The 22,444-nt window shown below is 37.9% G+C and overlaps 1 protein-coding gene across 7 annotated transcripts in view; it reads right to left on the reverse strand.

Moving 5' to 3' along the window:
* WDR7 (WD repeat domain 7) overlaps window positions 1-22,444 on the reverse strand; it is a 388,004-nt gene that overhangs the window by 112,642 nt on the left and 252,918 nt on the right. For all 7 annotated transcript variants that reach the window (XM_067698977.1, XM_067698974.1, XM_067698978.1 and 4 more), the window contains 4 exons: window positions 19,360-19,546; window positions 7,663-7,780; window positions 5,191-5,340; window positions 4,514-4,596 (listed from right to left, as the gene is read on the reverse strand). In XM_067698977.1, the coding sequence (XP_067555078.1) occupies window positions 4,514-4,596; window positions 5,191-5,340; window positions 7,663-7,780; window positions 19,360-19,546 (538 nt within the window). The remainder of the gene's footprint in view (window positions 1-4,513; window positions 4,597-5,190; window positions 5,341-7,662; window positions 7,781-19,359; window positions 19,547-22,444) is intronic.

Genomic DNA, 22,444 nt, shown 5'->3' on the forward strand with positions numbered 1-22,444 from the left:
TATGTTTTGAGTAAATATGTCAGAGGACAAAGAAATTTACTTAACAACATACTTCAGGGGATGGATTCACCACTCATTAAATTGTATATTAAGTCATTTAATCATTAATAAACCTGAATAAATGAATGAATAAACAAACAAACCTGAATAAACTGACTATTGGTATGTAGCAACATACAATACAGAGGTCAGCCTAAGCTTAAAGCCAAGACTTTCATAGCACCAATAAAGTGGAAATTTTAAATACAATCTGAAAAATAACTGCCAAGTTACTAACAGTAAAGAAAATCTTAGAGAAATTACCACGTTCAAGTTTTAAAATTCTGAACCCAGATGCATATCAGAATCACAAGCCTACTTATCAAGGTTATAAAACAAAACAAATCTAAAAAACAAGAAAACCAATCTTAGGATCATTCCACATTTGACGATGCTACTTCATCTTGGTACTCAGAAAATAGAGAAATTTATGTATAACCCAAATGAGAGTACTTTTGATTTTTAAATATTCAATGACTTCAGGATACTAGAATAGTTCTTAATTGAATTAATACAACTTTAGATGTGAAGAGCATCTTTATAACATTGACTAAAATTTATTTAATATTTTGGGAAGTAAACCAATTTTTTTACATATATGAAAATGATAATAATGCCATCCTATAGTTTTTATGCATATAAAATTCTTTAAAATAAATATTAACTGATTTCTTACACAAATATTGGGTTTTCACATTATTGCTCAGATGGAGAGACCCCCCTCCCTGGAAACTAATATTCTCTGAATACCTAAATCACAAGTATTCTGCTAGGTGCTTTGACAAATATCATCTCGTTAAAAAAAAACAATAGTAAATGAAGTTTTATAGTTTTTTATGACCTACCAACCATAAGAACTGAATATTGGTATGCAGCAACATTATAGAGGTTAGCCTAAGCTAAAACTCACAGCATCTTTAAGAAAGGGCAAACGAAAGAAGAAAACAAACAAACAAACAAACAAAAAGAATACAACATTATATAAAGATTTTAAAAACAAATTTCACCTGACTGGACCACAGATATTCACATCACTGACTTTGACTAGAGTTTCATATTTAGTGAAAGACATTTATTTATAAGTAGAGGGCAAATAAGTGCTGTAAGGCACGTACAATGGTACAAACATGGCAGGTTTTCAATAAAATAAGTTTTACTTCTGTTGATATGTTAATATGTTTGTTGTTGTTCATTTATCAATCTAGTACAAATCAGCCTAAATAAGTAGCATGGCATCGCCCTGTAAAACTCTGGAGGTCCCACCTAAGCTTAGTGTTCTCTGAAGTCCTCCATGATTTATTATCTGTTCCAACTAATTTAGTACAAGCCTTACATTGTTATTCATCTTTCTAAGTTTATGCACTGACTTTTTATGGCTTATATCTTCACAGCTCTAATAATATCGAATACAGTTTAATAAGAGGTAGTTAACTACCTCAATTTATAACTACTTGTTATAAATCCTATGTTTCATGAGATTATATCTTATCAACTATGTTCTGGAAAGAGAATTACACGTGTTTGCTCAACTCTGCTGACTCGCCATTGCTTGCGGAATAATAACCAAATTTCTGTGTATGGAACTCAAAGCCCTATCCTGTGGCCCTATGCTAGACTTCCATCCTACCTACATTCCAGCCACTACCACAGAGCATTTGCCAAACTCACTGTATACTTTTGTACCTCCAAACACTGGTCAGTATGATTCTTTCTGCAATTCCAGATGGCACACACTTACTTATTCTGCAAAGCTCACCCCATCAACTCTTCAGTGAAGCTTTCCCAGAACCCACCACCACTCCTACCAGCACCCCCCAAACCCCTGCGGAGGGCAAATCCTTCTTCCGTTTGGCAGCCACTTTTATTAAAGTACTTTTCTCCTTTAGTAAAAGGAAATTATTATTATTAGTCTGCCTTCTCCTTTGTGAAACTTTCCAAGACTCCATTATTATTATTATTATTATTATTATTATTATTATTATTATTCTGCTTTCTCTTCTGTGAACTCTCTAAGCCTCCCATATCCAGAGTTAAGCACTACATTTATTGCCCAACCCTGTCCCTCATACGTAATTCTCTCCCAGCACATAACACAGCACCCTGGCGTTACTTATCTTTATAATTACCTGCCCTACACAGATGTAGAGAACAAACGTATGGACCCCAAGGGGGGAAAACCGCGGGGGGGTGGGGGGGTGTGCTGAATTGGGCGATTGGGATTGACATGTATACACTGATGTGTATAAAATTGATGACTAATAAGAACCTGCAGTATAAACAAACAAACAACAAAACAAAACAAAAAATAATTACCCGCCTTATTAGACACTGTGCTCCTTGAGGACATCATCTCATTCATCATTGCACCCCCAGAGCCTAGTCAGCACTTGATACACAGTAGATGTTCAATAAATATTATTAAATTAACAAACAAAATACAATTGCTTTCTGCCAAATCAGAAAAGAACTGGTACCGAGCATTCCATTTAGACACCTGCCTCCTTAGCATTCAAGCAGAAACCTTGCTCTCCAGTGATTAAACAAGAGCAAACCAAAGTGGATGTGCAGAAAGTAAGGTGACTGAAGGAACTGGGGAGAAGTCAGGCTTCCAGCAAGGGCAAAGGTAGGCCCTTTACATGTTGAACAATTCCCTCACGTTAGCTCCAGGGGGGTTATTTACACAGCAGTGAGTGCTGTAAGCAATGCTTTGCTAACCTTCAGTAAGATAATCCCTAATGAAACTGCTTCCTCACCTCCACTAAGTGACAGATAAATGTCCATTTTTGCATAGACTTTCCTTAGAGAATAATCGACTGGGAATATAACAACTACATGTATTTTTAACATCAGTTAATTATACAAAAGCATTTAATATATATAATTTTTAATGAAAAGAACACAAACCAGAATTAATGTGGCATGATGTTAAAAAATTACTGTATCCTAACATGCCTACTCTATATCACAAGAAAATATCTGTACACATGTATACTACAGCATAATCTTTTTCTATGTGTTCTTGATTTAACTTCTGGATGGTATAAATCAGAAACAGCAAAATGAAGAGACTAGGATGTAAAACCTACTGTAAATATGATGAAAGATATGGGAAGACGCAGAATACAATTAATTCAGCAAATATTTTTGAAATGCCAGGAAATACAAAAGGCATAAAGATGCATAGTGTAACGCCACTGCTTTCAGGAAACTCATCTGAAATAAAGCCTTCCACTACAATATACTCACAGAACCGAGCAAACAAGTAAGGATAGCATTGAGCTTGTTTTAAAAAGAAAAATGTTATGTAACTATGACTAACTGGTTGCTCTGTTTTCTACAAAAACAATTATCTTCAACAGATTTTAACACTCTTTCTACTGAACACATGGAGGTAAAAAAATTTTTAGGGACCTCCCTGGTGGCGCAGTGTTAAGAATCCACCTGCCAATGCAGGGGACATGGGTTCGAGCCCTGGTATGGGAAGATCCCACATGCTGCGGAGCAACTAAGCTCGTGCGCCACAACTACTGAGCCTGCGCTCTAGAGCCGGCGAGCTACAACTACTGAGCCCACATGCCACAACTACTGAAGCCTGGGTGCCTAGAACCTGTGCTCCACAGCAAGAGAAGCCACCGCAATGAGATGCCCACGCACTGCAACGAGAAGCCCGCGCACCACAACGAAGAGCAGCCCCCGCTCGCCGCAACTAGAGAAAGCGCGCATGCAGCAACGAAGGCCCAACACAGCCAAAAATAAATAAATATATTAAAAAAAATTTTTTTTAAACAAAATGTACCTCAAGCTATAAACATTCTGAGAGCCAAAAACTACTTTAAGAGAAAAATAAACATAAGGCGACTACATTTCGACATTTAAAAAATCTTCACTTCATAATAATTAAATGCTCTACACATACAAATTATTAGAGTTATACTTCACATATATATACAACATTGTTTATAAAAGTTTTAACTGTTCTTGACTTCTTTGAACTGCTCTTGGCCTGTTTTCTCAGAGGGAAAACACCTATACTTAGTAGGACAATATGCAAATGCTGGCCTTTATATCAAAAATAAAATTTACCAGCAAAAAGTTGGCATAAAGGTTTCTATTGGCTGAAAAGTATATCCTCCTCCTCTAAGTTATAGCTTCCTAACTCTCTCTTTTGTAATGTAAAAGCTAATGTGAGTAATGGATATAAGAATACAGACATATTTAATAGATGCTATCTCTTACTCATTTTTTTTAGGTTTTGAGAAAACTTCTTCACAACACAATTTCAAACAGTGGTTTTATTATAGTTGTGTTTTTGACTAAATATAAGGTGCTTAAATTGTTTTAGAAAGTAAGCAGATATTAATTCAATTGGAATTCTAATTGGGCACAACTACTAACTCATCCTGCTCAAAAAATTGTTTTAAATTATTTGTTACTAAAAATTATTTATTTTGCATGCTATTGAAGGCTTCTTTACCTGCAGATGGCTGGGAAACATTCCTGAAGACCTTTCTTTTTAACTAAAGATCCTTCAAGGCAGTACATAATGATGTCCATAACCTTTACAGAAAAGACACAAATCTAAAATTAGTTTCAAATACTTAATTTTCCATAATTTAAATTATTAACTTAGGCCTCATTTGCATTAAAATTCTACACAGTTTGATTTTGATATTTACTTTAAAACTACAGTATATTTACTAAAATTACAGTGTACTTACTTTATACTATAGGCCATCCTTTCTCTTACCTGTGAAAACCATTTTTTAAAGACAGCACACAGTAAAATAAAGAAACCAGACTTGTTTACTTGAAAGGCAATTCCTATTTATGTACAGGATAGGTAGCTTTTATTCAAGCACACTCTATGTTCTGTTTTACTTATAGTGAAAGTTACGGAAGAGACTATAACCTTTAAAAACTACCCTAATACAGCCCATTCCATGTGAATGGTAAATGGACATAGCAATCATTTTGATTTTTGAGGAAATTTAAATCAAGTCTCCAGAAATGATACAAAAGTTCATTCATTTTAGTCATCTCTTTCTTTCTTTTAGAGGTGCTGGAAATAAAGATGCTGATTTACATTACGACACTAGAATATTTAATTTAGCTGTGGATGTACTGATATAATTTAAAACAGAATATTCTTACCTCCACGAGAAGATCCACGACATCCGTGGGCATCTTTTCAATAAGAATTTCAATGACTCTCAGAATTTCCCCTTTAGCTCGGGCAAGAGTTGTGGTGTGCATATTCTGCTGGGATTGGGTATTTGCTGCAAGAGCAGTATGTCTGTGCACCTAGAAAAACATTTCCATGTTGCAGATATGGTCGACACTTGATAGACTTTTACATTTCTAGCCACTGGTTTTTCACTTACTAATACAACAGAAAAAAAAATCAACAAAAACAAATGTCTTGGGGTGGGTCAGGAAACACTTTTAATTACAAACAAAGTACTTAGTACAATAAACACTCAGTATGTGTTCCCTAATAGAATTCTAGTTCTTGGGCATTATATGAGACTTTAATACAATATCACCATGACATTTTTAAAAAGGGACAGACAGAAGGTTTGTCAATCTTGCATATTCAGCATTGAGGTGGGTAGCAGTTAGGAGACACCAGCACGTATAAGACATGATTCTTGTTCTCAAGTAATAATGGTAAATGATGCTTACATAGCACTTACTGTGTCCCAGGCACCATTCTAGGTGCTTTATAATCAAGTTGGGAAATTAAAAAAAAACATACCTCCAAAAATAATGAACACTGTGTAAACACAGCTGACCCTTGAACAATGCTGGGAGTTAGGGGCGCCAACCCTCCACGGAGTTGAAAATCCGTGTACAACTTACAGTTGGCCCTCTGTGTCCAAGGATTCAACCATCCACAAGAATGTTCAGTCCTGTAGTATTTACTACTGAAAAAAATTCACATATAAGTGGACCTGCGCAGTTCAAACCCATGTTGTTCAAGGGTCAACTGTAATGTAAGTTCAGTGTGATTTTTCTTCCTTGTACAAACTGTAAGTCTTAACAGTTCAAAGGAGAAACAGCATTAACAGGCCCTGGGCCAGCCATGCAGGAGTGGGCATGGGGATGGGGTTAGGGACAGCTGTCATGGTGAGAAATACTTCAGTATTTTACTCTAAACCTCTAAGTGAAGTGGAAAACATTTTTTTAAAAGGTAATAAATGTGGACTATTACATTAAAATATTAGTTAGAACACGAAGAATGTAGGAATCATTGGCAATTAGTTAGACCATTAACATTAAAATATTTAAAAATTACCTTTCTAGTCAAATGCTGGAGTAGAACAAACCCCAAGCATGGCTATTCTAACAGTTCATTTAAAAATACTCATATGTAAATGGTGAAAATTAAGTTTAAAAACACAATTAATATAAAATACTTGTTTATCTCTTTAAAGAGGCAATTTAATGCCTGGCCTTTGTAAGACCTGTATCTGTATCAGACTAATGTAAGGCTTATACAGTATATTCAATATTAGTATCTCTGTATATTCCACTGATATGAAAAACTGGTAAAAAAAAAACCCACGTCTATTAAATCTGTTCATTTATACATACATATACTTTATAAAAATATATACTATCTATAAAATATAGACATATACATATGTATATTTTAAACACAGTGGACTCTCAGTGCACCACTATGCACTATTAGAAAAACATAGCCCCTTAGTCTGCAAATCTATTTTAGGTGTGAATTCAAAGTCCCACTGCCTCAGATAAACCCATACAATCTGCTATTAGGCCCTTCTTTCCTCCCTTCTAGCTACATTCATGTCACAAATATTTGCTGCATGCCGATTAAGGATGGCTCTGGGGCAGACATAGGCCCAGTAGTTTGTAGGTTATCAGGGCAGACTCCGAGGTATTTATTTAGTATTTTAAAAATTCATCTTAGCTACAGGAAAAACAACTCAGGCAGAGCCCATACCCCACGGACACTGAGTCTGCACATTATTCATGCTAAAATGGAACAAACCTTTAAAGAAAATTCAGGCGTTTATCTTCCTTGCCTTTTCTCCCACTACTAAGACCTATAGGAAAGACCTTATAATTGGTTCATTGTTCTTTACTAGTTTTTCAGTTAGATGTGGGCAATTAGAGCACTGAGAATTCGGGAATCAATTGGCATTCAAGTCTTTATCTGTGATATGTAATAGGAAAAACAATTAGCAAGTTTATGACTTACATTTTTGTTTACAGTTGGAGAGCCAGTGTTAAATAAGTTTTGTTTTGATTATAGGTAGATACTTACACTTGTAAAATGTGGATACCTTTAATATATTTTAATTTGAACAAGCCTGCTATATTTCAGATTGAGAAATTACTGTAAATACAAATATTTACAAGTGAATTAACGTTGAGAACAGAAATGACTACAAAAGCACAAGTAATGAATGCACTGCCGTGGAATTCTGTGTGCATGCACACAGGTACATACGTATTCATCCCAGCCCTAAATTATTAACTTGCATTGTTCTAGAACAAACTGTAAGGGTCATCTATAGATACGGACCCTCGGCTCACAATATGAGATAATTCCTCTAACTGCGAAGATGGAGCACACTGAGAAGTTCCTCTCACCTCTTTGGCTATAGTCGTGATGAAGGCGGGTGGTCTGGCCGTGGCAATGAGAGACAGGGCATGCCTTGAGGAGCGGGCAGAGTCAGCTGCAGGGCTCAGAGGCAGCCCCATTGTGATGCTAAACAGGGATCAGAAAAAAAGGAAGAAAGAAAAGAAGCATTAGAAATATAGACTGAAAAGATTAGACACAGCTTATAATGTCAGTTCAAGGTCAATGGGAGCACTCAAACAGTTAGAATATAATGGACTTGCAACAATGAGCAGTGATTAGGAGTCAGGGTGTTCTGGCATCACATACAAAATCGAATAATTAACCGTGAAGATTGAAAACAGTATGTGCATCTGTCCAAAGTGTTAAAAACGCCTTGTTAACAAATTATCAAGAACTAGTACTGAATACGTATCACATAGCTCCGAATAAGGCAAGAAAGAATATTGTGCAGAGCATTTTCAATTTTTTTCCTTAAAAAACTTAAAGGTAAAAATTTGTTTATAAGGCCAAGTTGAAGGGCTGTATTTAAGGCCTATATCTGAGAGGAAGCAAAACTCACTCTTGTCCATAAAATTGCCGAAGAACTGAAAATCACAAAATTATTTTTAGCTTATATATTATTTTTAGTTTGAAATACCCTCAGTAACGCTAGTTTACCCTACACTCAATACTTTCAGAACCAATCTAATCAGCATTTTCTGCCAGTAGGTATTCAGTATTGTTGCAAAAAATTCTATTAACTGATACTTACTCTCTCTCTATAAAGAACATACACATGACATGGTCCAGGCTATATACAAGAAAATGTACATGATGAAATAAATCTTTCTAGAGTGAGAGGATGTCATGATAGGATAGTGCTGCTATATTTTCCTTTGCCACTCCTAAAACATAAAAATGATAATATTCTTCTGTTTGTAAGCTTCCTTTTATTTTATATAGACTACTGTGAAAAGTATTAAGACTTTTCTTTCATTAAAACGTGGCATGTGACCCACATATCAACTGTGTACAGGGACTATTTTGTTACTCAGTAAGAGATCCATTATAGCTTCTCTCGCTAGTTAAATAACCTTGGTATTTAAATATCCATATGAAATTATATTAAGATCTGTCCTGCTCCAATTAAATAATCTTTGTGTTTCATGTGTCAAATGAATTACATTTACTAAAAATTTTCAGGAAGTTTACAAGTATCTCTATAATCGATCTAAGAATCATTATTTTAACTTTTAGTTGAAAATAAGGAGGCATCACATAGGTATTCCCATCATTCTTAAAAGGTAAATTGATTATAGAAAATTCTCCTTATTTCTTTGTGACTTTTACATTGCTCAGTCTCTGTCTGATAATATAACTGTCTCTACTCTTTTTTTCCAAACTAAGGGTAGACACAAAGTGGGAACTCAGAGAAGACGATGGAGAGCTTTCCTTTCATGTTTACCACAAAAAAGACAGATGTGAGCTGAGAGAACAAACACACATATCGAGCAATAAACAGAAGGTGCATTGGTGGGCGCGTCACCCCCATGGAAGGTCCTGATGCCTTCGGGACCCAATGGGGGCTGGACAGAGATTCTCATCAGGAGAGCAGTTTCTCTTCTGGATTAAACTTTATTATTGAGAAGTCAGGAAAAGAAATGTTTACTAGGTGAGTAGTGCTGGGCTAGATTGCTTAAAAAATTATTGTAAAAAAAAATTATTGTAAAGTTTTAGATCATTATTAAGCTAAGTTTTAAAAAATTCAAAAGCTAAATTTTTCAGATACTCTATGATGTTTCCTGTCATCAATGTGGATGAATAGATGTTGATAATATTGAAAGCCTGAAACAAACAAATATGGCATGTTAATTGAATAATTCTGAACAAACCTAAATCAACTTTCCTAAGATCAGTAAAACCACAGGATGTTGAAGTTGGAAAGATCCCCTAGGCAACATCCCTGCCAAGCAGTCAGCCAGGGAGAAAGAGTGGCCATTTCCAAGGTGTCCCACCCCACATGTGGGAGGCATGAGAGGAGGAAAAATAACTGGACGGGAACCGTAGGTAGAGGGTTGAAGTGGAGCTTCCCTGTGCTACTTCATGTCCTCTTGCATCTGCCCAGAACATCCCTATGAGGTGGTGATTATCAGCATTTTACGAAGGAGAAATCAGGTCCAGAGAAAGAGCCAAGGTAGCAGCGTAATGTCTCAGGACAGCCGACCTCTGGAGAAAATTAAGGGGGAGGGGCTGGACGATGCTGTGGGTAATTGGATTAATGAATTGCTAACACAACTAAACTCAGCACTTTTGGATGCCTGGCTAGGCTGCATCCCTGAGAGAGCTTTCTAGTGGTATGTTGTAATACATGGACCTCCAGTCTGTTTTATTCAGCATCAACAGTGGATTGAATGAAGATACAGGATGCATGGTTATCGACTAGTATGGAGGTAAAGTTGTAACAGAGAGTAACTGTACTAAATAGCAGAACTGGAAATCAAAAACCCTCAAAAAGATCAAATTCAGCTAAAGAAAGAAGTCTTACATGTGGGTACCGATGACCAACTTTACAGGCAGGTATAGGACAGGCGATGGCTGAGCTTATGAAACAGACCTGAAGGTTGTTGTACTTGAAACTGACATCCGTATGTTGGTGACCTGGCTACCTGCAGGGCTAGGCTGAATCAAGGGAAATACAAGGACAGAGAAGATGTTGCCCCTGCTGCCCTTCCTGGCTCCGGGTGCCCTCCTCATGGATGTGTTTCTCACTAAGAGATGGGGTCTGGCTTCCACAGGACAGGCGTTACAGCATCCTCCTGGAGTCCGTGTAAGTCTTGCCCATTCCCAGCTGTGCTGTCGTGACCTCTTGCAGTTGCAAAGCAGAGTTTTATTCACATAAACAGGATCCTTGCAAACTCACCGCCCACCTCTAAGTCCTCTCTTTCACCCCATCTCTGTTCCTTGCATGGAGGAGAAAAGTTTAGTGGGATGCTAAGAAGGGGCCAGGGGAGGCGAGGCAGAGGGGAGAAAGAGAGAGAAAGAATAAATACACATGGATATGCACATGTGTGTGTGCACCTGAGGGTGGGGGAGGTCAGCTGACAGACTTCCAAGGCTCACGCCACAGTGACAAGTGGATATTGTCCCCCTGCCCTCATGCTGTGCCCTGTGGCCACCTAGACTGAATAAGCACAATGTCAGTAAAATGGTTATATTAAAATACCGACTTCACCAGGCTGATGAGAAGATTGAACGAGATAACAAATGCAAAGACATCTGGCCCTGCATCTGACAGTTACAGGTACAGCAGGTGCTTCTTCTCAACCAAAGATGCCTCTTACAAGGAGAAACAAAGTGAAAAGAAAATGAGATCAATGAATGGCAGGTCACTAGTTTCAAGTTAAAGGCTTAGTCACACATTACCCTTCCTCCTCAGCAAATGACCTTGTGAATCTGGGGAAATTGGCAAACTTCTTATAGGAAGAAAAGTGATAAAGTGGGGGTAATGGGGAAGGAAGCGAACCAAAGACATAGAAAAGTGCTGCCCGTTGGATTCCAGCTGTTGGGAAGCTGGACCACCCAACAATCTGTAGAGGCACCAACGTGTGCATTTGAGTGATTCCTGTCATCAGTGTCTGGCAGTCTGAGGGCAGGACTTCAGAATGTGGAAGCAGCTCTTGCTCTGAGGTCAGGGCTCTGCAGTGACCGTCAGAGCATCCACAGTGCACAAGCGGGTGGGCTGTGAGCGTGATAACAGAAAGGAGTCGCCCAGGCAACAGGGGCAGAAGAGAAACCTTGTCTCTCCTGTCTGCAGCCTCTTCAATGCACCCCTGCCAGGGTAATCTTCCCAAAGCACCAACTTTATTTCATGGTTAACCTGCTTAAAAACCACACTGGGTCCTAGTGCTTAGAAAAATCTTAAACTCCTTGGCTGGAGATTCCAGGCCCTCCATAATCTTGTTTTGCTAATTTATTACTCAGTCATTTCCACACCCATGCTCCCGAGGCCAGACTAATTTCAAAGCTGGTCCCTAAAGTTCGATTCCTTTTTTAATCGTAGTATTTTGCTACTGCTTCTCTGCTACCCCTTTCCCCACTAGCACACTCTCCTCCCTCCCCTCTGTTCAATTCTTGTGGAAGCCCACGTGGTATTCTGCAATTGCTACAGCACTCAATTACCATCTATTGAAACAAAAACAACCAACGACAAAACCTGTTCATTCCAGGCCCTTAGCACTGACCCTCATTCTGAACTAGTTTTATACTGTGAACCAATGAACAGGTTAGGACCATGCCTTCTAATCCTGTGTACCACCCCCTACCCCCTGCAATGTGCCTAGTACAGCCCTTGGACATAGTGGTAGCTCAATAGTTAAATGAAGGTAAATGAAGTTACCTGGCAAATGCAGCAGGAAAAAAAAAAAATCACTTAAGCCAGTTATTCGACTGAATTGACCAAGAAATGAAGTCAAAGTAATTGATCTGGTGGTCCCAACAGACAAAGTCTAATTCTGCATGTAGTTATCTTGAAAGTCAAAAGTGTACTGGGTGTGTGATATATTTTAATGTGGAATTCTAACTGAAAAGGAAGGATCATACTATCAGAAGCTTGAAATTAAAGGGGATGTCTGCCTTATTCTGGAATCTGGATGTAAACACAGAACTCACTCTTTTCACCTGATCCTGCTTATCTGGCTCTTATGCAGATCATCTGTTACATAGGTTTATAGGGTGGGTCTTTGTTTCAGTCTTTATTCTGAAAAATATGATATGACACACTCTCAGTTTTACTCAGCATTTCAGTATACACATTCAATATGAAATACCAGAGATGATAGATATTATACATAAAAACCATGAATAGAAATTAGTCCACTCAGGCCAAGCTCAATCCTTACTTGACTGCTCATTAAATCCTGTTCTAACCCTTACTCCATGGCAGTAAAAGCTTTTTAAAACTTACATGTAAGACCACCTCAGTTAAATGTCACTGTCTACAATTGTCAGACTTCACCCATCTGTCAAGTTATGGAACACCATAAGGGAATATTCAGGGTGGGGGGAACACAACTTTCATAGGATAACCTGCAAATCACAGTCAACACGATTATGGACTGAGTGCTTGTGTCTCCCTAAAGTTCAGATGTTGAAGCCCTAAGCCTCAATGTGATGGTATATGGAGACAGGCCTCTAGGAGATAATTAGAGTTAGATAAGGGCATGAAGGTGGGGCCCTTGTGATGGGATTAGTGCCCTTATGAGAGAAACCAGCGAGCTTGATCTACTTCTCTCTTAAAATCTTGGTCACAAAGAAGTCATGTCAGGACACAGCAAGACGGCAGAGCCTACAAGCCAGGAGAACAGACCTCAGAATGAGGTCTTACCAGCACCTTGACCTTGAACTTCCCAGCCTCCAGAACTGTGAAAAATAAATGTCTGTTGTTTAAGTAGCCCAGTCTGTGGTGCTTTGTTATGGCAGGCCAAGTGAACTAAGACAAACAGTAACAGAACATTGAAAACACTCCCCATCTGAAACAAAGACTAAAATTACTTTGAAAATACATAATTACGTATCATCTGGGAATTCCATTCTACCCCTCCCTGGTAAAATAGGTGTGTTAACAATTGTCTTTAATGAACAACTGTCTTTAATGTAATAGGGAATCAGCAATTCCTCTTTGTCATGTGGGACCTAAATCTGATAAGTCACAGGTGGCACTAACTTCCTAAACTCAAAGGTGGCAATTCCTCCAAGTGCATATCTTTTAGACCTATTTCCTATATATTGTATACATTTACAATGAATAAAATCTATGCCAACATGATTTAGTTAAATGGTTTCCTCCAATTATAAACTTTCTATTAAAAATAAATGTCATGTGAATAGGAAAAATAATCTAAATATTGAAGCCTAAAGCACCTTAGTGTTTGTATGATGTGATCTTTACTCTCCAGCTCTCAAATCTAAAAATTATGATTGAGATCTGAGTTAAAATGTCAATTCTTTTTTCTCCAACTCTATTTTATATTGTCCAGAAAGAGTCTTTCCAACATATAAGGCTTATCTATGTTATCAGAGCATGTGTGGTTTCCAATGACTGTATGTTTCTCCCTTAAAGTTTGGCAACTGTGAATATTACAGAAAAGCAATGGACTCTGTGTAGTTCATCCACATCCCTCAGTCACAGCAGTATGAGGTGAGAGTCTGGCACCTTCAGCAGCTTGGCCGGCCCTGCTCTACTGTTCTCTTTCAGAGTAAAGGTCTGCAACATGAACTAGGAAAATGGAATCAGAATCACAGACCACAACACATACAAAAGCACAAGGATTCTTCTGTACTTTTACATAAAACAAAAGTAGGATTTTCTACTGTTTCTAACATTTTAGCCATATGTCCATAACCATGCTGATCTAAAAATCCATGGATTTTTAAAAAAGATAATACTGCATACATTTCTATTATTTTCACAATCAGCTGGGGATGACTTAACCTATGATTTCAACGAAGTGCAGCCTTCCGTTTTCAATTAAACAGTCCCTCATGAATAAACAGCCCATAACCATTAACTTAAAAATTCCTCACGTAAAATTCTACCTGTGGATCTCTCATTATATAAAGGGTGACATAACCATGCAGTATGGAAGCAGCAGAATGGGAGTCGGGAGACCTAAGTGACAGTCTTAGCTCTCACAGGACTAGTGTAACCTCAGACAAGTTGTTTAATCTCTACAACTTATTTTTACTTAATAGCATATTAAGGGCACTGGATTGCATGCTGTTGAAGAAGACTTTTGTCTCTAAAATTCTAGGACTTTATTAAATGTTTATTGCAAATAACAAGGCAAATCATATAACAGGTGTTTGAATACATAAGAATAAACACATAGTATCGAAACATGGCCCAAGGTGTCAAGGAGTTTACTGATATTTAAATGGGCTTCTAGTTTCCAGAAGGCACAAAATTCTTGATGAAAATGATTTCATTACATAGATTTTAAAAAGCTGAAAATTCTGAGTTGACCTCTTTTAGGTCCTTTTAATAGGTTGTTTTGAATTTAGTACTCTGTTGGTCTTTAATTCTCTGGGTATAAGATTTCAAATGCAAGATGGCACAGGGGTGGGAGCGTGGCTTTTGGTGTCAGTGAGACCTGGGTTTGAACCTCACCTTTTCCTGGACAAGAGAAAGCACCTGTCTCAGATTCGTTTTATGATCTTTTATAGTCATTTTTACACTCTTTTAATAAAGAAAAAGGTAAAACCAATCCTCTCTTTGAACCCAATTCTATTCCCCAGAGATAATGAGTAAGGCAATTATGTTCAAGTTTTTGACTGGAGCATCCCAGGGTTTAATTTCTGCAAGAAATTAATAAATAAAATTAGCTAAAAACAATGCTTAGTTTCATGTCCCTATGTGTGCAGCTGTCCCTCAGCCTCTCTGGGGTGTGCCTGGGCTTTTCCCGTCTGTCCTTTTGCACGTCGTAGTTATTCTTCCCCACCTCTCCTCACAATCATTCAGAGGAAAGATTCAGATGAAATTCTTCCTTGGGTACTGTCTGGGTAACCCCTGTGGTTCATCTGCCATGCTCTGAATGTCCATACCTTTTACTCTCCTTCTTTCCTGTAAGATCTTATCTTTCCTGTAAGACTGCAAGTCACGTGAAGGGTCTTTGTTTCATGAAAGTTTGTCACTACATATAGTACCTAACACTGTCCCTTCCACATATTAGCTACTCAATAGATGCTTGCTTACTTAATAAATGTAGTTTAAAATTGGGCAAAATGTTTGAAAACACTGGAAAACAGCTGGTTTTATTTTGATTCCAAAGATATAAAATTCTAAGCCATATTTCTAAAATAAAAGCATTATTGGGCTTCCCTGGTGGCACAGTGGTTGAGAGTCCGCCTGCCGATGCAGGGGACACGGGTTCGTGGCCCGGTCCGGGAGGATCCCACATGCCACGGAGCGGCTGGGTCCGTGAGCCATGGCCGCTGAGCCTGCGTGTCCGGAGCCTGTGCTCCGCAACGGGAGAGGCCAGAACAGTGAGAGGCCCGTGTACCGCAAAAAAAAAAAAAAAAAAAAAAGCATTATTAATTCTGGGAAAATGCTCTATTAGTCTTGAGCCATATACAGTTTTTCAGGAGGCCTCTCAGGAGTTATCTCTGACAGAGGATGTCAACACAGGGGAGAGAAGGAAAGAGAGAAACTCTGCTATCACATGTATGCCTCAGAACTAGATACCAACCTGAGCGAGCTGCCCTACCTTGAACCCCCTCCTTCATAAACTCACAAGAATTGAAATAAAGAAGGAAACACTGCTTATGTTTTTTTCTTTTTAAAAAGCACAAGCCTAATATAAAAGCTTCTCCATAAAGCAAGCTTAAGATCACAGTCGGCAGCAAGGCGGCCAAGCGGTGTTATCATGTGCACAGAGAAGTGGGCACAGAAGGGCGGCCCCACAGGCACTGTGAGGGTAAGATGCACAGTCACCCTGCTGCTCTATCTCGCCCCATCTCAGTCCTTCTGCAGCCTGTACCAAGTGTGTCGTGGATGTAACAGGTCATTTTCAATCTAAATCTTGTTATAGACTAATAAGCAAACATTTTCTTGCTTATTATACAATTTATCATGATGAAAATTACATTGGACTCCTCAAGGCTACACGCTGATACATTCATTTATTCAGAGCTGTGTGTAGAGAGTTATACTAATCTTCATGACAGAAAAGGATGTAATAGCAAGATTTAAATTACCTACTGAAAGCTAAAGTATTGGTGTCTGTGGACATACTCCATGTAGATAAAACACAGCACATCTTTATGTTTGCTGATATAAGCTTCATGTGAACTTATTTAAACACAAAATAAAAGAAAATGTGAGATGGTTAGTCTAAAATAGAAACCCATTACTTCTCCCAGGCAACAAAACGAGACTGCATACTATTGAAATTGTTTTTGATCAGATTTGAAAATAGGCTATAAAATTAGGTCAAAGTAAAATTCTGGACAATCAAAAATATTAAAGGCTTCTCAAGGTAACCAGGAGAGCTGAGGTAAAAGAAGCCACTCTGTTGACTCCTTGGAGGGTGTCCATGGCAGTTGCAGCCAAGCGGAGGGTAAAAGGTTGAAAATACGTTCCAGGCTTTGCACAAAGGCCAGCCTCTTACGACTGCTGCCAACTCATGGGCTCACATTCCCTCCTAATCCTTTAAGTCAATCGAGAACCTTCAGGCCACCTGTATCCATCCAGAAACTATCCTGATTGTCACTATGTGGAACTGTTTATTCTAGAAACGGGCATCTCTTCTACCTGTTGAACACTAGGACAATGACAATGGCATCACCATCCATACCCCCTCCCCCCGCAATATAGGGAACATCCATTCAATCTCTTAACATGTGCTAAGTGCTCTTCTAAGCACCTGGCAAATATAAACTCACTTAACATCAATCTTACGAAGTAGGTATTTAATTAGCCCCAACTTGTAAATGGAACTGAGGTGAGAGGTGAAGTAATTTACTGAAGGGTATATAGCTAGGGAGACACAGAGCTGAAGTTTAGGAAGTGTGGCGGTATGAAGCAGGTGAAGGGGGAGGACAGCTGCTTAGGTTTGAAATGAATACCCTTCCCCTACCAGTCAATCTTGGGACTTTGGGCTAGGGATGCCCAATCTGTGGACAAAGTCACAGCATTCCAGTCTAGCCTTCAGCTGTTTCTCTGGTCTCCACTTCTGAGCATAGAGCAGCCAGCAGAAAGACGACAGGCCCAAAGCACGCTAGAATATAAGGCAACTGCGGGATATGAGAGAGGCAACCATGAAGAAAAGGGCAGAGAACCCTAGTTTTTTAAAAGGTTATCAATGATAGTCATGAAATGCCATTCACTGAAAAAATCAAAGAGGTGATAACACTTACAGGCAGACCTCAAAGATACTGTAGGTTCGGTTCCAGAGCAGTGCAATAAAGCGAGTATCACAATGAAGCGATGTACACGAATCTTTTAGCTTCCCAGTAAACATATAAAAAGTATGTTTATACTATACTGTAGTCTATTAAGTGTGCAATATCATTAAGTATTTTTACAATGTACATACCTTAATTAAAAAATACTTTATTGCTAAAAAAGTCACAATAATTACAAAAATAACATCAAAGATCACTGACTACAGACAACCATAACAAATATAGTAATAAAAAAGTTTGAAATATTGCTAGAATTACAAAAATGAGACACAGAGTCATGAATGAGCAAATGCTGTTGGAAAAATGGTGCCAAAAGACTTGCTCAATGCAGGGTTACCATAAACCTTTGATTTGTAAAAAAAAAAAAAAAAACCCACAGCATCTGTGAAACGCAACAAAGTGAAGGACAGTAAAATGAGGTCTGCCTGTACATTAAGAGAGGCATCATGGGACAGTTCAAGAATTCCTCCCACTAGGAATTCACCCTCACTAGGATGACTATACTAAAAAAGCAACAACAAAACCGGAAGATAAATGTTGGTGAGGATGCAAAGACAATTCCTACACTGCTGGTAGGAATATAAAATGGTGCAGCTGCTATGGAAAACAGTTTGGTGGTTCCTCGATAGGCTAAACACAGAATTACCACATGACCCAGCAATTCCACTTTTAGGTATCTACCTAAGAGAAGTGAAAACTAGGTGTTCAAACAAAGTGGAAGCGAGCCACATGGCCATCAACAGATGAACAGGTAAATAAAATGTGGTATATCCACAGAATGGAATATTGTTCAACTATAAAGAGAAACAAAGTACTGAAAAATGCTGCAACATGAATGAACCTTGGAATCATTATGCTAAGTGAAAGAAGTCAGACACAAAAGGCCACGTACTGTATAATTCCACTTATATGAAATATTCAGAATAGGCAAATTCACAGAGACAGAAAGCAGATTATTGATTGTCAGGGGACAGTGGGAGGGGAGAATGGAAAGGGACTGTTCAATGGGTATGGAGTTTCCCTTTGGGGTGACTGATACTGGGAACTAGGTAGTTCCCAGTGGTGCAGTGGTGATGGCTGCATAACTGTGAATGCAGAGAATGTTGTTGAATTGTATCCTTTAAGAGGGATACGGTAGTAAATTTCCTGTTAGATGTGTATTATACCATCAAAACAAAACAAAAAAGACTCCCTCCAGGAATCAGGAGGCTGGGTTCTCAAGTCAATACTAACCTCTATCACCAGCCCCAGTTTCATTTTAGGAACTGCCTTGGATCCTCTTCTTATTCCTCTATTCTCATCCCTGCCTCCCTGGACCACTGCAACCTCCTTATGGCTGATCCTCAGCTGTGTGCAAATGAAACCTCAATAAAGTTGGTTTAAAAATTAACACGAGTGCAAAGGAGTAATTCCCCAAACTGGCCAGGTATTGTATCAGTAAAACATTTTTGAGCAACTATATATATCATTTTCCTTATATGTGATATGTTTATATTATTATTAGCTGATAATATCTCAAGGCACAATAAACATATATTTAAAACTATGCCATGGATAAATCATTCATTGGCTCAAAGCTAAATCCCAATTGTGTTAAAATGACAGAAACATATCTCCCTTTCATTGTCTATTTCCAAAATTTCATATATTGAGATATTTGTCTATTTTTTCTCCATATGCAATTTATAAAGAGTAATCAATGACCTCTACTAAAACAAAACAAGCAAAACCAATAAAAGCCAAATGAACTGAAATGGAGCGTGTACTTGGCAAGTTGTTTCTCGGCATCAGCACAAAGTTCAAGAAGCCCCATCAGGACAGCAGACACATCCATGTAAGGCTCCCAAACTGTGAAACCACGTCCAATCAGATCAATGGCTGTTCTTCGGATCGTACTGTGTGGAGGAAGTTTGGGGCTTGGTGGCTGCAGCAGAAGAAATGTCAGTGCCTTACCTAAAATTACAAAATAAAAGGCAGAGCAATAAAGTAATTTTACTTTTGTGATGTTTTCTTTGAAGCATATTTTCAAAATATAAACCGCTTTGGATTTACTTTAACTGACAAGGGGTTTTGAATAGTAAGACTATAAAAAGATCTCAAGTTTACAGTTTGTTTAGCCATGTACTTTAAAGAGATAAGTTAGGCTACAATATTTTATACCATATTCTAAAGTGTTGTAATTACATAATAACTATATTTAAATAAGTGTATATAATTTCAAAACATAATAGTGATTCTAAACTTCCAAACAATGTTTCTCCCTACTCAGCATTCTGCAAAATGAAGATGCTTCTAAATAATGTAAGATGGTATTTCTTCATCTTTCTTCTGCATCTAACAGAATTCATATGCGAAATGCTTCATCAGTAACACGTCTCATCACAGGCAATGATTATCAACAGGGATGAGGGATGGAGAAGGTAGATTGGGTAGTTTTCAAAAGTCTCCACTCCACACCGCCACTGCCCCAGACAAGCATATTTGTTCCTCCACATTCTGGTGTACCAACAGCAGACAATGACGTCAAGTACTGGTAAATTCTTCACATAAGTTTGTCACGCAATTTTAAAAATAGCTCAATATTACTTCTAAATCTGATGAAATGATCTAGATTTTAATTAATATGTATTCCTTTATGTTGAAGATCAAGCTAACCGTTTGTATACCTAAGCCAATGGTCATTAAGCTACAAAAGCTCATCTACTGCCAAAGGCATTTTGACATTAAAAAAACACAAAACACCAGGGATTGTCAAGAACAAACTGCAACTTAGAAGAGGGTTTTTTGTTTGGTTGGTTTTTGAGGGGAAGAAACAAAACAGTTTATAAATCATATTACTGTATAACATACTAGTTAAAGGGAACAGAGGCTTCAGATTCAAGACAGAGTATTAACTGATTTTATAACTTACTAGGGGGCAGGCTTAGGAAGATACTCAGTGAGTCTCAGCTTCCTTGACTGTAAAATGGGGATAATAATAGCTATCACTCATGAAGGGCCAGAGTGTTAAATGAATTAAACAATGAAGTGTACTGCCAAGTGCCCTCACTGGCGTGTGTTCAGTGAAGGGCGGTCAGGGCTCATTCTGAATAACAATGTTGAACTTGTCTGTTTTTAAAATTAAGAACATGGCATATAAACTTTAATTTAATTCACTCAACAAATAAAAGCATTTACTCATTGGCTATGCTATAGCCAATTGTTAAATGAGAATGGATTGAAATGGGGGTGAAAAGAAAGATATTGTAAAGCGGAGACAAGTCTGTGAACGCACTCTCTATACAGTGGTTCTGGATTTCTTCTCAGTCACAGAATCCTTAAAGATTCTAATAGAATGTTTTTAAAAGATAAAAAAATAAAATAAAAAGAATCTGTTGAAAGCCATCAGTCCTTTCCTCAGGAAACTATATACACATACATATCCACCAAATTCTGCAGAAAGATGTCAAGGAGGCCACGGACCTTGGGTTAACAACTCCTGCCGTAAACGAAAAAGGTACACAGATATGGAAAGCCTCCTTGAGAAAAACATGTAGAAATTCATACTTCATTCATACATGTATTTGAAAATTTTACTCTCATACTTAGCTATGTAAATATAATATGTAAAGTTCCAAGTTTGTGGATCATAAAAATGTAAACACCTTGAAAGAAAGAGATCCAATGCTCTATTTTCTGCCAGTACCTATGTGTCTCTTCTCACAAGTTATCTTTAAATATAAGCATTTTGGTGCATTTCCCTTCTCCTCAGCAAGTTTGTTAGCTCCTTGAGGGTAGGAAGTATGTTTCATATAACTCTGCATCTCCCAAACCACCAAGCACAATGCTTTGCACACATTATGGACCTAAAATGGATAAGAGACCTGCCTTTACTGCACGTACACTTCTAACGCAGCTCCTGGCCCCAGTTTGCCAGAATGATATTTCAAACTGTCAAGAATATCTACCACCTTCCTGTTATTCTTGACATCTAGGAAGTCGTATGACTCCATATAATATAGGTGCTCTGCAATATGGGCCAAGGTGATGAAAAAGCTAAAATTAAGACAATGATAGCACTTCTCTATTAACAGAAAAAAATCTCGTGACGGAATTTTATGAATTTTAAGTTTTATCTCTCAGAACTTTTCTTAAATCTTAGGTACCCAATAAAGGCTGTATTTTAATCTCTTCAAGATAGAATCTAATTTTGTACAAAGGCACATATTTACTTATTTTATGTAAGTGCCCCACTACTGCACAATCGGGGAATATTGCCTCACTGAGTAACCAAGATGGAGAAGGATGCTACCACCTGCCATCACGATTGAGTCCTTTGTAAGAGACTCTCCTGGTGGCAGTATTAAGAAGTTCAACAAATTGGCCTGATATTCACTCAACACTTTCCACAATTTGGTCCCAAACTTTCCATCCAAAGATTCACTGAGGAACTGTTTATAGAGTATTGTTATATTGATATTATACTAAATGCTGGGGAAACACAAGAGAACAATATTCAGTTCTTTCCCTCAAGAATATTCACTGTAGCTCAGGATATAGGTGAGCAAACAGGTAATTTGAATATATTATGAGGAATGTTAGAACATTTATAAGCACAAGGTATCAAGATAGAACCTAAAAGGGACGCTTAACCCAATCTTAGGGATATAAGAAGGCTTCCAGGGAAAGGTGGCCTCTATACAAAACCCTAAAGTCTAAGTAAAACTTTGTCACTCACAGGAGAGGAGTATGGAAAGAAAACATTCTAGGCAGAGAGAATAGCATGTCTAAAGACCATCAGATGAGAGAGAACACGACCAGACCAACAGATTACACATAGTTCAATATGGCTGGAAAGTTCGTCGGTGAAAG

Source organism: Pseudorca crassidens, chromosome 12, assembly GCF_039906515.1.
Source record: "Pseudorca crassidens isolate mPseCra1 chromosome 12, mPseCra1.hap1, whole genome shotgun sequence".
NCBI lineage: Eukaryota > Metazoa > Chordata > Mammalia > Artiodactyla > Delphinidae > Pseudorca > Pseudorca crassidens.